The sequence below is a fragment of the Ictalurus punctatus genome, chromosome 16 (assembly GCF_001660625.3).
Source record: "Ictalurus punctatus breed USDA103 chromosome 16, Coco_2.0, whole genome shotgun sequence".
Classification (NCBI taxonomy): domain Eukaryota; kingdom Metazoa; phylum Chordata; class Actinopteri; order Siluriformes; family Ictaluridae; genus Ictalurus; species Ictalurus punctatus.
Genome location: NC_030431.2, coordinates 11,952,579 through 11,968,036, shown reverse-complemented (window position 1 = coordinate 11,968,036; position 15,458 = coordinate 11,952,579). Strand labels below are relative to the sequence as shown.

At 38.3% G+C, this 15,458-nt stretch overlaps 1 protein-coding gene across 1 annotated transcript in view; it reads right to left on the bottom strand.

The window, feature by feature from the left end:
• The window catches only part of LOC108276550 (protocadherin Fat 3), a 76,208-nt gene that overhangs the window by 10,039 nt on the left and 50,711 nt on the right, over positions 1-15,458 (bottom strand). Inside the window, exons 14-25 of the mRNA XM_053687028.1 lie at positions 14,391-14,783; positions 13,172-13,386; positions 12,821-12,958; positions 12,129-12,272; positions 11,792-11,989; positions 10,248-10,525; positions 9,610-10,145; positions 7,130-7,261; positions 6,746-6,900; positions 5,459-5,921; positions 4,130-4,283; positions 995-1,707 (exon numbers count right to left, since the gene is read on the bottom strand). Of these exons, the coding sequence (XP_053543003.1) occupies positions 995-1,707; positions 4,130-4,283; positions 5,459-5,921; positions 6,746-6,900; positions 7,130-7,261; positions 9,610-10,145; positions 10,248-10,525; positions 11,792-11,989; positions 12,129-12,272; positions 12,821-12,958; positions 13,172-13,386; positions 14,391-14,783 (3,519 nt within the window). The remainder of the gene's footprint in view (positions 1-994; positions 1,708-4,129; positions 4,284-5,458; positions 5,922-6,745; positions 6,901-7,129; positions 7,262-9,609; positions 10,146-10,247; positions 10,526-11,791; positions 11,990-12,128; positions 12,273-12,820; positions 12,959-13,171; positions 13,387-14,390; positions 14,784-15,458) is intronic.

The following is a 15,458-nucleotide window of genomic DNA, read 5'->3' as shown; positions in this document are numbered from 1 at the left end:
GAGTTGAACAGAGGTTACACACACACACACACACACACACACACACACACACACAAACACACACACACACACACACACACACACACACACACACACACACACACACACACACACATACACACACATACACACACATCACTTCCACAGTGGGCATAAAAACTAAATCATAAGAGTTTTTACTGATACTTTTAATGCTTATGTGCCACACACACACACACACACACACACACACACACACACATACACACATACACACACATCACTTCCACAGTGGGCATAACAACTAAATCATAAGAGTTTTTACTGATACTTTTAATGCTTATGTGCCACACACACACACACACACACACACACACACACACATACACACACACACACACACACACAAACACACACAAACACACACACACACCGTTTGATGACATGCTCCTAGACCTAATAATTACTTTACTGACATTTGCTTCTGCATGTTTTATTCCTTTAAAAAAATAAACACAGTAAATCTGTCTCTAAGCTAAATACTGTATACATGCCATCTGCCCTCTTGGCTACATAAGGAAATCTTAAATCAAATCCCACTTTCAAATCTAGTAATTGTTATGCCATACTGCATTTTTTTTGCTGAATTTCTAGTTGCACTGCAATAGACTGTAGTAGCTTATAACAGTTTACAAGATCCTAGTCAATATTAAAGAAAAGCCAGGATCAGACAAGACTACAAAACATGAAATTATAAAGCATAGGAAATCATTAGATTAGTAATTTGTCAAGGAAGCAATAATTTAAGTAAATGTAATGCCCTTAATTTAATTTCACATAATTTTGTGCACTTCTGATTCATTAGTGTAGCTAGGTGCTAAAAGCATTAATTCTTTCTTCACCTGTTCTTGAAACAAAGCTTTGTAGTCACTCTTTTACTAAAATATTTTCTTTATCTAGAGTGATACTTAAATAAGTGTGTGGCATGTACATGTTCATGTGATTGGCTCTTTACCCCATTTTGTGCCCAGTTTCTGTCCATCTGCCGGATAGATTCTATCTTGCCATTTTAGGGCCTGAGCTTCACGTTCTTCATTCTCATTTTCATCATCATCTTCGTCATCTTCGTCATCATCATCATCCTCCTCCTCCCAAGGAGGTTTGCGGAGGGGAAAGTTAGGCAACAATGAAGGCAGATTTGGAGCAACACTACACACAGCTACCCCTCTTCTGGATATGCCCAGGTTGTGCGATGTTATCTGAAATGTGCCCATTGGGGATGGGCATGAGATGGTGGCAAGGCCTGTTGTTTTCTCGTCCTGACACCGGGGTGCTGTATAAGCAGTAGGGCGCACCATAACCTGTGGAGGCCCTCCAGTGCCCTCAGCTCCTGCAGACATTTCCTGTAGGGGATAACCATTCTCTGTGGAGATACCTGCTGACTCAGCGGTTACCCAGTCTTTGCGTAGCAGCTTCTTATGGAAAACAGCCAGCAGCACGAGAAGCACCAACACCACAAAAAGCAAAACGCCAATGCCAATCACTTCTGCCGGGCCTATATAGGACAACATCTCTGCCTGTGTTCCCACTACTCCTGCTAATGGCTGGCCACAGAATTGGCCCTCAAAGCCAGCTGTGCAGTTGCAGTAGAATGCACCGAATGTGTTCACACATGTGCCACCATTCTCACACTCCTCCCGGTCGCACTCGTTCACATCCTCATCGCATCTGTGTTAATCGAGATTAGTCAGTCATATTTCATTTTGTCCGTTGTTTTGTCACAATCACATTCTATAATTTTTATAGGCTATAAAAAGAGCCCAAGATAAAGGGTAATATTTTCTTTAAATTATTCATGTTTATATTTTCTTTAAATTATTCATGTTTAAAAGAATTCTAATCATTGAATACCAGTGGTAGCTCAACAGTTAAAGGCTCTGCGTTACCGACCAGAGTCAGGAGTATATGTACAGTATCTCACAAAAGTGAGTACACACCTCACATTTTTGTAAATATTTGATTATATCTTTTAATGTGACAACACTGAAGAAATGACACTTTGCTACAATGTAAAGTAGTGAGTGTACAGCTTGTGTAACATTGTACATTTGCTGTTCCCTCAAAATAACTCAACACACAGCCATTAATGTCTAAACTGCTGGCAACAAAAGTGAGTACACCCTTGTTAGTGTTACAAGGTCTCAGGTGTGAATGGGGAGCAGGTGTGTTAAATTTGGTGTCATTGCTCTCACACTCCCTCATACTGGTCACTGGAAGTTCAACATGGCACCTCATGGCAAAGAACTCTCTGAGCATCTAAAAAAAAGAATTGTTGCTCTACATAAAGATGACCTAGGCTATAAGAAGATTGCCAAGACCCTGACACTGAGCTGCAGCACGGTGGCCAAGACCATACAGCGGTTTAACAGGACAGGTTCCACTCAGAACAGGCCTCGCCATGGTTGACCAAAGAAGTTGAGTGCACGTGCTCAGGGTCATATCCAGAGGTTGTCTTTGGGAAATAGATGTATGAGTGCTGCCAGCATTGTTGCAGAGGTTGAAGGGGTGGGGGGTCAGCCTGTCAGTGCTCAGACCATACGACGCACACTGCATCAAATTGGTCTGCATGGCTGCCGTCCCAGAAGGAAGCCTCTTCTAAAGATGATGCACAAGAAAGCCTGCAAACAGTTTGCTGAAGACAAGCAGACTAAGGACATGGATTACTGCAACCATGTCCTGTGGTCTGATGAGACCAAGATATACTTAATTGGTTCAGATGGTGTCAAGCGTGTGTGTTGGCAACCAGGTGAGGAGTACAAAGACAAGTGTGTCTTGCCTATAGTCAAGCATGGTGGTGGGAGTGTCATGGTCTGGGGCTGCATGAGTGCCAGCACTGGGGAGCTACAGTTCATTGAGGGAACCATGAATGCCATGTACTGTGACATACTGAAGCAGAGCATGATTCCCTCCGTTTGGAGACTGGGCCGCAGGGCAGTATTCCAGCATGATAATGACCCCAAACACACCTCCAAGATGACCACTGCCTTGCTAAAGAAGCTGAGGGTGAAGGTGATGGACTAAACCCTATTGAGCATCTGTGGGGCATCTTCAAATGGTAGGTGGAGGAGCACAAGGTCTCTAACATCCACCAGCTCCGTGATGTCATCATGGAGGAGTGGAAGAGGACTCCAGTGGCAAACTTGTGAAGCTCTGGTGAACTCCATGCCCAAGAGGGTTAAGGCAGTGCTGGAAAATAATGGTGGCCACACAAAATATTGACAATTTGGGTCCAATTTGGACATTTTCACTTAGGGGTGTACTCACTTTTGTTGCCAGCGGTTTAGACATTAATGGCTGTGTGTTGAGTTATTTTGAGGGGACAGTGAATTTACACTGTTACACAAGCTGTACACTTTACATTGTAGCAAAGTGTTATTTCTTCAGTGTTGTCACATGAAAAGATATAATAAAATATTTACAAAAATGTGAGGGGTGTACTCACTTTTGTGAGATACTGTATATATAATATACACGTACATGAAATATATATATATATAATAGTTGTGGCATGCATACATTTAACAACGCATATAAATATATATATATATATATATATATATATATATATATATATATATATATATATATATATATATATATGCTCTCACACACTGTATATGCACACGTGCAACTGCCTGTCTGTAAATTATTATTTACATTATATAAGACTGAGCACAACAAAGAATTTTGCATAGTGAGTCGAACTTTGCAAGCCATTTCCTTAGTTCTCCACAGCAATGCTGCCCTCTAATGGAAAAGCTTTTCCTACAAAGCCCACAATCTGTGCCTTATTATGGAAGCAGTCACAGTAGGACATGACCATAATTACTGTAATATCCATCAATAATTATAATCAGCCATAATGACATTATGTGGTACTTAATTAAGAATAAGTGTTACATGACCAGTCACAAATTAAAATTCATTGAGGAATCAGCATCAGTATTCGTGTGTGTGTGTGTGTGTGTGTGTGTGTGAGTGAGGGTGTGCGTGTACGTGTGTGTGTGTGTGTGTGTGCGTGTGTGTGTGCGTGTGTGTGTGTGCATGTGTGTGTAAAGGTACTGTTTGATTAATGGAAGATGTGTCTTACATGAGTCCAGTGAAGCCTTTCGGGCAGCCACAAAGAAAAGTGTTGCCCACAGCTTTACACTCTCCTCTATTCCGACATGGTGTCGGAACACAGGATGAGACCTCAGTCTCACAGAGAGTACCGGTGTACTGTGGTGGGCAGCTGCAGGAAAATGCTGTGGGGCCATGACCATGAACAGTAAGTATGGCAAGCACTAATTTATCAGTCAGTTATTAACAAATTAACAAATCACCAAATCACTAAATTATTAAATGCAACATACATAAACTTAATCACACATTCTCTTGAATAAAAATTCAAAAGATGTACATATATACAATTCTACATAATTCCTCTCACACATGACATTTAACACTGCCAGAAAGCTTCCAATGCTGAAACATTTAACATCACACATGATGTTGTTGAATAGAGAATACCACGTAAATAGACATGTTCATTCATCACACACATTTTTCTTTCTATTTTTATCTCATTGCCACCAAATTTGATCCTTTGCCAATTCTTACCCACTACCTAGCTCTTCCCTATCACATGACATCTACCAACCATTTAGGGTGAAGGTAAGTACATGCTTCTTATTCTGCATCTTTTCAAACTACAGTTTATGCCATGTCACAGAGCAGCTGAAACACTCATGAGCTCATAAATGCCCATGATTGGTTCGTGTTACTCTGATTGACAGGAGAGTGTACTGCAAAATTCCCCACTCCAAGAGCACTGCCAACATTGGACTCTTGGCTATGACATTGTCTTGATTCAAAATAATGATCTCCATATGGTGAATACTTTTTGTTGTGCCCCTGGAGAGGCCTTGATTAGTGCTTGTTTTAATCTATTTATTATTATTATTATTATTATTATTATTATTATTATTATTATTATTATTATCCCTGTGCTAAATTCTAATTATCTCCTCAATAGGTTTAGACTAATATCATAATATTTATTTTGTAGCTCAGATTTTAGTTAAAATGCTATTTGTTCTTTTGTTCTCGGGGATGATTTTAAAGGTTATAATTGGTTAATTGCTCAATAATCATCTTTTCTTAGATAGATTTTTGTTAATACTTTTTAGATATTGTCAGAAACCTTTGTGAAAAAGGCCAATTGTCATAAATGCCACATTTTTTCTACAAAAATGTGAACAAAATTAGAGCCTACAAAAGCTTTTGTTTTTTTGTTACTCACCAAAGTACTTTTTGTCAGTTCTTAAAGCACACAGGATGTGTCTATGCTTTAATCCACTACTATGAAAAATACAAAATAAATCTTGAAGATCAAAACCTTTCAGAGCTATGCAATGACACACTTTTCTACACATCTTACCTCCGGATGGCAGGCTGTTGCAGCTGGCACCGTTCTGACACGACACCCCTAGGCAGGGGTTAGGATAGAGCATGCAGCCTATCTTCACCTCACTGGTGGCAGTTAACTCACCATGGTGGTTCCTCTTACTCTGTAGTGGCAACTCATTGCCATTCAATGTTACAGCACTCAGGCAGCCCTGGAAACCATCATATGGCCGGGATAGCCTGTGCCCACCTCTCTGTGGCACTTGGGCCCCAAAAAACAGTGAACCATTGGTGCCACTCGGCCAGAGATGAACAGGGACCTGGTTATCATGCCATCGCTCCACGTAGCTGTCATCCAATGAGAGCATTGTATAATTGTAAGTCAGATCCAGGGCCACCGCATGCCACGCACCATCATTTATGGGGAGGCCAGAGATGCCCAGCACATCCAGGCTGTTGTCACAGTTCGACTGGAACCAGAGGCGCCCTTCCTCAATCTGAATACACATTAAGGCAGAGTGTAACTTAGATGGAATAGCTGAGTATGCACTGCAGAAAGCACATTTGAAAAACTATTCTAGATAGTAGAATGAGAAATCATAAGAATGGCTGATCCTAAATTTAGTTCCACTACAATATTGATTAGTCCAGATGTCTGCTAACTGAATTTGTTTTTATCCAAATCGTACTAAACAGAAACATAAGTGGTTTGAACATTTGTGGTCACTAAGTACCAAAACAGTTTTCAAATCATTTTGGTGGCAAATCATGTTTTTGTGCAAAATACAGAGAGACAGATTGTGCTTGTGTGTATATGTATGTAGACAATTTCACATATCCCATGAGGTCCCATGTATCTGTTTGTCTGTGTACAGGAATTTATATATGTATACGTGTTCGTGTGTGTGAACCACATTAGTATATTTTTATGGGAACAAAATGTCCCCATTATTGATAGAAATATGTGACAGTTTAAACCTTATGAAGACAAAAAGTTTAAGGTGGGTTAAGATGAGCTGGGTGTAAATATAATTGTAGCTTTATTTAGCTGCATTAATTATGTATTGAAAACCCCCACAAAGATAGAACTGTTTGTAGGTAAAACCCTAATAATAGAAATAATAATGATAAAAAACTATGAAGACACTGCAAAGATTTTGCACCTTCCATAAAGGATACAGAGGTTTAAGTATGCATTTGTATTTATGGCATTATTATAAATAATATAACATAATATAAAATTAAATCCGACTTGAAAACTCCCATAAAGTGTGTGTGTGTGTGTGTGTGTGTGTGTGTGTGTGTGTGTGTGTGTGTTTACCTTTAGCATGTGACAGGGCTCAGCATGTCTGTACATTATGACTCCTCTGTTCTGCAGTGTTCTGATCTTCAGGCCAATCTTCATATCCATATCCTTACTGGCAGTCACTCTGTACTTAATATAGCTGTTCCCTGAAAAACTCAGAGACGTCTGACCTGCAGAACACATCAGGAAATACAGACATGGAAAACAGAAATGCACGCACGCACACATGGTAACACACACACACACACACACACAGACACACACACATTTCAGAACATATTCAGGAATCACTGATAGCTATACGAATGTGAACACCTGACAATGACACCAATACAGTATGCACTGGACATTATATGGACATTATATTCCATAATACTGAAAGACTGAATGCTCTCTAACCTGCACACTGGTGGAGAGTTTCAGGCAGGCACTGGCAGGTAGAGGGATCTGTTGAGGCATTGCGTACACACTTCATGTCAGGAGGACAGGCCTGGCCTTCACAAAGCTCTGCAGATGTTGAACATATTCCACCTGCTCGAGAGAGAGCAGTATGTTTAGGACATGGGCTATGCAAAATAAAGTATCAATAGCTCAGATTTTAGCAGAGAAATGTTTTTATAGAAAAATATGAGCAAACAGCTGGAAATATAAAGCAGTGTGATATTTTATTTGGCTCTGTGGTTAGGATAGGTTTTTAATAACACTCACTGAGCACTTATTAGGAATGCTATACTAATACTGGGTAAGGATTCCCTTTGCTCTCAAAACAGCCTCAATTTTTCATTGGCATGGATTCCACAAGATGCTGGAAACATTCCTTTGAAATTCTGGTTCATGTTGACATGATTGCATCACGCAGTTCCTGCAGATATTTCAGATGCACTTTCATGCTGTGAATCATCTCCTGTTCTACCACATGCTTACATATAAGACACTTCATGGACTGGCTTTTAACACCATATACCCCAAACTGTAATCTTCGCCCTTCTCAGCATGGTCTTTTGGTTGTCCATCAAACACTTTTATGCTCCATGGGTGATAGCGATTTTTTTTTATTTTTCAAGATGTGGAACCTACTTCCAGCTGAAATTCGTGAAGCACAGTGACTTGGAATTTTTAAATATATTTGAAAGCATTTTTTAAGGTTGGCTTATTGTTGATTGTGGTATTCATCATTGATTTGTTGTTTGTTGTATTCTTTGATGCATTTCTACCATGCTTTGAGAAGCTCCTTTAAAGGCGCTATACAAAATAAAGTTTTATTATTATTATTATTATTATTATTATTATTACATCTCAAAGGTGTTCTATTGGATTCAGGTCTAGTGACTAGGAAGGCCACTGAAGAACAATGAATTCGTTGTCATGTCATGTCATGCTTTGTGGCTTGGTGCATGTCAAATTGGGTAAATTGTGGTCGTGAAAGGATGCACATGGTCAGCAACAATACTCAAACAGGCTGTGGAATTCAAGCAATAATAAAGTGCTCAGTGAGTGTAGATTTAACTAGATTGATAAGAAGACTGCACAGTTGAAAGACTGTGCAAAAAGCCTGGTGAGAATTTAAAAAAAAAATTTAATTTAAAATTTTTAAAAGCTGTGTAACATTTTATGTAGGCAACACATACATTAAGTATTCATGAGGCATACATTAAATAATTACATTAAAAACTTGGTAACACTTGAAACATCATGATACAGACATCATACTGTCATGCTTGATGTAAAATGCTATCATAAGTGGTCATAACAGTTTATGGCATGTAATATAACAGTGTTTTGTTACCATTGTCATGGCAGGTTATGTCAGATGCTAAAAGGCTTCATGACAGATCTGTAACAACTGGAAGAATGTGCCATGAACATGCCAAGTGTTGTGTTCTTTTTATGACAGTTTATGACTAATATTAAAAAAAATATTCTAAACCAGATTGTGCCTGCTGTGTCTATGCTTCATTAATTTTAAGGTTTATTTTTTATCTATCTAAATATCTATCTATCTATCTATCTATCTATCAATCTGTGTTTATTTAATTATTAGTTTATTTAAATCCTATTTTTGACATTTTATGAATGTAAAAAATGCATTCATACTTAAGCATTTTCCTGTGAATATCTTCAGCTCATTTCAAATTTTAGATGGTGTATTCTATGAGTGTTTCTGACTGGACCTGAAAAATGTGTTTCTTAAAGTATGTCTAACACATGAATGGCACAATTACAAGTTGTACTTTCAAAATTTCACTTAAAACCCTAAAACAAACAAAGAAACATATCTGGAGAGCTTACCAGGGGGTTAATGAACAAATTGGTAACTGTGTGTGTACCTTTTTGAGTTTTATAAATGATCGAGTAAGGTGTCTACGAGTGGGTTATTTATTTAGTACATTTGGATAAAGAGATAGAGAGAAAGAAGGAGATAGAGGGAACACTGATTGTCCAACTGCCAGCATGTTTTTGGGAGGTGAGAGGAAACCAGAGAACTCAGAGGAAACCCAAGCAGACACAAGGAGAACATGCAAAACTCCTCACAGCTCTGATCCTGGGGCAATGCTACCCCTTGGCCACCTTGTCACTTACTGTTAAATTCCTTATTTGTCATTTAAATTGAGTACTGTTATCAGAGCAGGGAATAATCTTTAGTTGATAATAAAGAATAAATAGTCCACAGACTGAATCACAAACAAACAATTTGTCGCTGTTATATTACTGGAAATCAGCTATTATGATTCATGCCAGAAAAAGGCATCAGGCATGACAAGTGTATGACATGGTTTCAGCTGTATCATGATGCAGGGTTCAAAAAAACTTTTACTGAAAATCTTTGTGCCTGTTCATTTGTGATTGGGTTTTGGAATGCAGCCTGGAGCCAGACCTACCTGAGCAGGTGCAAGTCTCTGTGCGCTGGAAGCGTGGCAAGACAAAGCTCACTTTAGAGGTACCATAGGTGATGAAGTCAACAGGTTCCAGCTTTAGGCTGAGTTCACACACACTATCCCCACAGTCCAATTTTCCAGAGCAGCTCTGATCTAGCACTTCTACCAGCTGCAGTGTTCCTCCTAACTTTTCCCGCAGTTCACCCAGCCTCAGTGCCAGCTCCCCAGGCCCAATATACCCTCCCTCCTGTGCCTCCACAGCCAAAAGCACATCCAGCTTTGAAGATTGTGCCACAGACTGCACACCTACAATGTGAATAGGCTCTGGGGTCTGTGCCACACCAGCCCCAACCAGTGCTTGCTGGAGTCTTCTCTTCAAATGTTTTAGGTATATACCCAGAAAGTCCTCAGGAGAGAGGTCCTGGAAGCATAGCATGACAGCGTTCTGCACCATTTCCTCTGTGGCCACCTCCACCTGCACCTTTACACCCACTGTTTCAGAGAACTGTCCATCACTGACTGTGGCATTAATGAAGTACCTGGAAACATTGGTGGTGTTATGAAATAGCATACAACCCACAGTATAACACAAAAGAAATTAACAAAAACAGAAGTACACACTGTTGTTTCCACACTGCTACCTGCCAGGTTCCAGGCCACTCAGGGCCACAATCTTGCCATCCTGTCTGTCGATCCTGAACAGGCTTTTTGGCTGAGGCTGCTGTGTAAAAGACAACATGTCATTTTCATCTTCATCACTGGCATAGATCCTACCAATGATGCCACCAGGAAACACATCTTCCACCATTACTATAATGATCTCCAGAGGAAAAACCACAGGCTTAAGGACACTTCCTCCAATCACACGCACAACCAAGAAAGAGGATGATGACAAGCGAGGTTTCCCAGAGTCCCATGCCTTATTCACAAGGGGAAGAAAGTGGAAAACAAATGCAGAAAATTATATAAATAACAGGAAATTAAAGTATTTGTATTTATAAATGCACTTTGTAAATTAAGTGTTAGTCATTTTCATGCAAGATAAAATTTTGCATTACATCTATGCAAAAACTAGCACCACATTTTCACATTCATAAACCATAATGATATTTTGTTTAATTCTTTTTTAGGACGAATTTAACATTCTCTATTTCCATTTGAGGTAAAGTTGCTTTGTATTCGAGGAAAATGGTCCATCAAATTGAAAAATTATGTTTGATGTTTCACCAAACTTATCATATTATTTTGGTTTTACCACAAGTGAAAAGGTTTACTTAAGGTAAGTTTTCAGACATCAGAATGAATCCTACAAGACATCTACAGTACATGAACCCTTCATGTCAACTGACATAAAACTACATAAACATATGACTCACTGCATTGAGTGTCACTTGTCATAAAGACTGCTTTATTCCGTTTTACAAACAATACTGACGAAAGCAGAGTTTATGACAACTGATGCATATTGGATTACCCCTTCTAATTTGTTATGAATAATATGTTTTAATAATATCTTTAATTTGTCTAAAGTGTCCATAGTGTATGAATGGGTGTGTGAGTGTAAGTGTGGGTGTGTGTGATTGTGCCCTGCGATGGACTGGCACCCTGTCCAGGGTGTACCCCGCCTTGTGCCCGATGCTTCCTGGGATAGGCTCCAGGTTCCCCTGCAACCCTGAAAAGGAGTAAGTGGTTGAAGATGGATGGATGGATGGATGAATATATTTAATTTTAAGGGTTTTATATGTTTAATTTTATGTTTATAATATGTTTAATGTTATGGGTCAATTTGACCCATTTCCACATTTGAGATGTCTGAAATACTGGTTAATCTCTCTTTTTCTCTTTGAAATTCTTTTACTTTCCTTATTTAGGTTTTTGAATTATATGCAAGTATTTCTTCTTATGGCTTGTCTTGGGCAAGTCATAATAAATGTTTACCGTTTTAAGGTGTTCTTTGCTGTTTTGTGTGTATTTAAACTGTGGAAGTAATTTTGACTGATAAAATAATGGATGTAACCTTTTTTTCCCAACATAATAGGAGGGTTAAGGGTTTATAAATGTTTATGTAAAGTAATGCCAGTTGTCATAAAGGGTTTATGCAGGTGATATGTTGCACAATGAACACAATGTTTAAGCAAAGAGTTAGCAGTTTGTTAATATGATGCTGTTTTTAAGGCAAGCACACCTGAATTTCAAGGACATACTCCCTTTTGACTTGTGGTCCAAAAACTTTGTTTGAGCGCAGCTCTCCATTCCTGTCCAGGGTGAATGCATTGTCTTCATTCCCAGATATAATTAGGAATTCAAATGGGCCTCCATTTCGTGGAGAGTCATTATCAGAGACAGACAGTGTCAGGATGGGGGTACCTGCAGGTTTGTTCAGCTGAAAACGGACATCATTAAAGATTTATTCTAACAGATGCTAAAATAAATCTGTTCTGCAGATATAAGGAAGTTCTATTCTGAAACAGTGTTACAATTCCTAAAAGGCAAAATGGATCCTAGACACACTGAGCACACACCTGAATAACCGTTGAAGCATTCTCTGGGAAAAACACTGGAGCATTGTCATTCACATCAGCAATATCAATGTTCACGGTTACTGTCGTGGACATTGCAGGAGATCCACTATCGAATGCCTGAACTAACAGCATGTAGCTGGAGATCTTAGAAGAGATATAAGAAGACATAAGAAGAGTGCATAGAGTGTGATTAAAGTCATGAAGGCCTTTACACAAATGGGTTTATTTGTCCCCTTAGAGGTAAGGATCATTGGAAATCAATACCAAGTTATTCTGACTGATTACCTTATTCTATGATAAAACATTTCTATATCAACCAATCAACCAATTCAAACACCTATGTGAGACTGAATTCAACACTCTCTACCACCATCATCAAAACACCAAAGTAATATCTTTTGGAAAAATGGTGTTCATCCTTCCAGAACAGTTACAGAGGCTTGTACAATCTATGCGACTGAAGCTATTATGGAGGCTTGTGGTGGCCCAACACCTTATGTTGTTTTTTTTCTTTAATGTGTCACTTGTTTGTAAATTGCTAAACTTTTGAATGCTGTGGCCCTCCAGAACTGGACACTGACAGCCATGTCTTAAAGATTCACCAATCTATTTGTGGATAAAAGACTCTTAAAAACCAAGGCCAAACTGATTTAGTGTTAGTGAAAGTCATAAAGTTTGTTTAAAACTCTAACCTTCTCTCTATCAAGTTCCTTGTTGACCTTCAGTAGTCCTGTGACAGGATTGATCCAGAACTGGTTCCCTTGGTCTCCTCTCAAGATTGAGTAAGTAATTCGCCCATTTATTTGGCTGTCAAGGTCTTCTGCTAATAACTTCACAAACCCACATATAACAACTGCCTTAATAAAGGTGTATAAAACAATTAGCTGACCTGTTTACTGCAAATTCACATATAATTAAACATGTGTAGCTTATTAATTAAATCTATGGGAAAGGTGAACATTAGTTCTGGCTATAAAAATGAACTGAGTAATTATTCAGTAGAGGCTAAAGAAATTGTATAAAATCACATTATTGCACCATACCCTAGTTATTGTCTCTCCAATGGCAGCGTCTTCACTGACCAGAAAATTATACATTTCCTCACTAAAGGAAGGTGCATTATCGTTAACATCCATCACTTCAATGCTTATGATCATAGACGTTTTCAGAGGAGGGGTTCCGCCATCCACAGCCTCGACTTTGAGGAAAAAGTCTTTACACACTTCGTAGTCCAAATCATCAGCCACTGAGATGCTTCCTGGAGTAATAAGCAATGAGAATTAGTCTTCAGTACAGCACAGACTTGCCTTCTGATGACTGTAGTGAAAAAAACCTATAAATATTTATAAAGTACAGTAACAATTAACTGAATATATATCTTTAAAATGTATTAAGTTTATTTTAAAATCTTGCAGTTTCCTTTATGCCAGGACCATTTAAACTCCAGTCCTAGAATCAACCTGCTCTTTAAAATTTGTGTTTTCCTGCTGTAACAAATTCAAACTTTATTTGTCTCACACACACAACTATACGCAGTACGAAGTGTAGTGAAATGCTTTTACGACTGTCTGTGACATAAAATCGAAGTTACCTAGAGACAGAAAAAGAGAAAATATTGTTTTAAAACTATGAAAATATAATGTAAGGATATAAAAATTGGTGGAAGCTGTGAAAAGTGTGGATATATGTAGTTGTTTTGTGCAATATAATGCGGTGAAAAATTAAGCTGAGGTAGATGTATTGGAATTAAAATATATATATATTAAAATAAATAAATAAATAAATAATAACAAAAAAACATAACAGGCTGGAAACACACCAGATATCAAATAAACAACCATTTTGGAAATTGAATCAGATTTGTTAGAGCAAGAAAATACAGTGCAGATTGGAAACTCCAGAATTGAAGGAAACAATGTTATGTGCACATTTCCATGTAGAAACATCTTAGAAAACAATTAGAAACATGCCCCTATTTTTCAACAGTGAAATGGAAATGCTGCATGCATAATTATATTCTTTCTATATTATATGTACACAAATATTCTGCCTTTTCCTAAACTGTTATCCTTAAATTATGGTTCATTCTTATGATTTCTCTTATGCCCTTGTCCTTTCATTTATTTAAAAAGTGGAAAATTGTTAGTAAATATCTCTTTTTTGGTTACAGTGAAATGTAGGTCCTGAATCTTGGCGTGAACGCTTTATGTTTAAAATAAAAATTAAGATCTTGCCTATAAACAGCAGCAATCAGTCTCTCACCTATGGTTTTATCAATGTAAAACTTTCCAAGTTCGTTGCCTGTACTGATACTGTAGTAGATCTCAGCGTTGACACCAATGTCTTTACTGGAGGCAAAGACCCTCAACAGCTCTGATCCCACAGCAACATCCTCAGGTACTGTAACAGCATAGTCCTGCTTCTGGAAGACTGGAGGGTTATCATTCACATCCAAAACCATGACAGTGAGGTCTACCTGGGTGGAGAGGGAGCTGGCTGCCCCTGTCTGGTCTGCAGCCTGGACCCTCAACCGGTATGAGTCTTGTATCTCTCGATCCAGAGGCTTCTCCAGAATTACCACTCCAGAAAAAGGGTTAATGGAGAAGACACCATCAGCAGAATCCAATAGAGAGTACAGGATTCTTCTATTCAGGCCTGGTCAAGACACATAGTAGAAACAAACAGACCACTATGAATCAATTTGATAGTTTTAAATTATTTTCAGTGTGTGGCAGATTAACTTAGTACAGGACTACACTTAATCCATGCTTAAAGGTGCTTTCACTTATGCAGCATTTAGTCTGTTTGAATTCAACCCTGATGAGCTTACTTGGTACATTTACTTTAGACAGATATGAACAAAGGAATCCCTGCTGTGGATCTCTGCATGAGAAGTAAAGCAACCAATCTAAGACCACTGAGAAGAAATGGTCTCATGCTGCTTACACGCAAACACTAGTGATGTTTAATTTCTGTAAAAACATGATTCAACACCAATTTGTCTGTATCATAGAATAAACCATTTAATCTTAGAGAAGCACAGTTAGAGCAGTATACTTTCACAAACAACATACAACAAATGTTTTTAAAAGCTGAAACGTAAATGTAATTACCATGAAAAAAGATAAACCATAAATACAATATGAATAAAATGTATGAGTGTATTTTGTTCAGAAGGCTCTCTTTTCACAGGCTCTCTTTAGATAATGTTGGCGTTGGATGTGTGAATGTGCAGTGAATATCTAATGTAAAACCAACTTAATGACATTAATAATCACAAAACACTTTTACAAAAGTATATTTAGTATATTTAATACCTTCCCTTCAGTA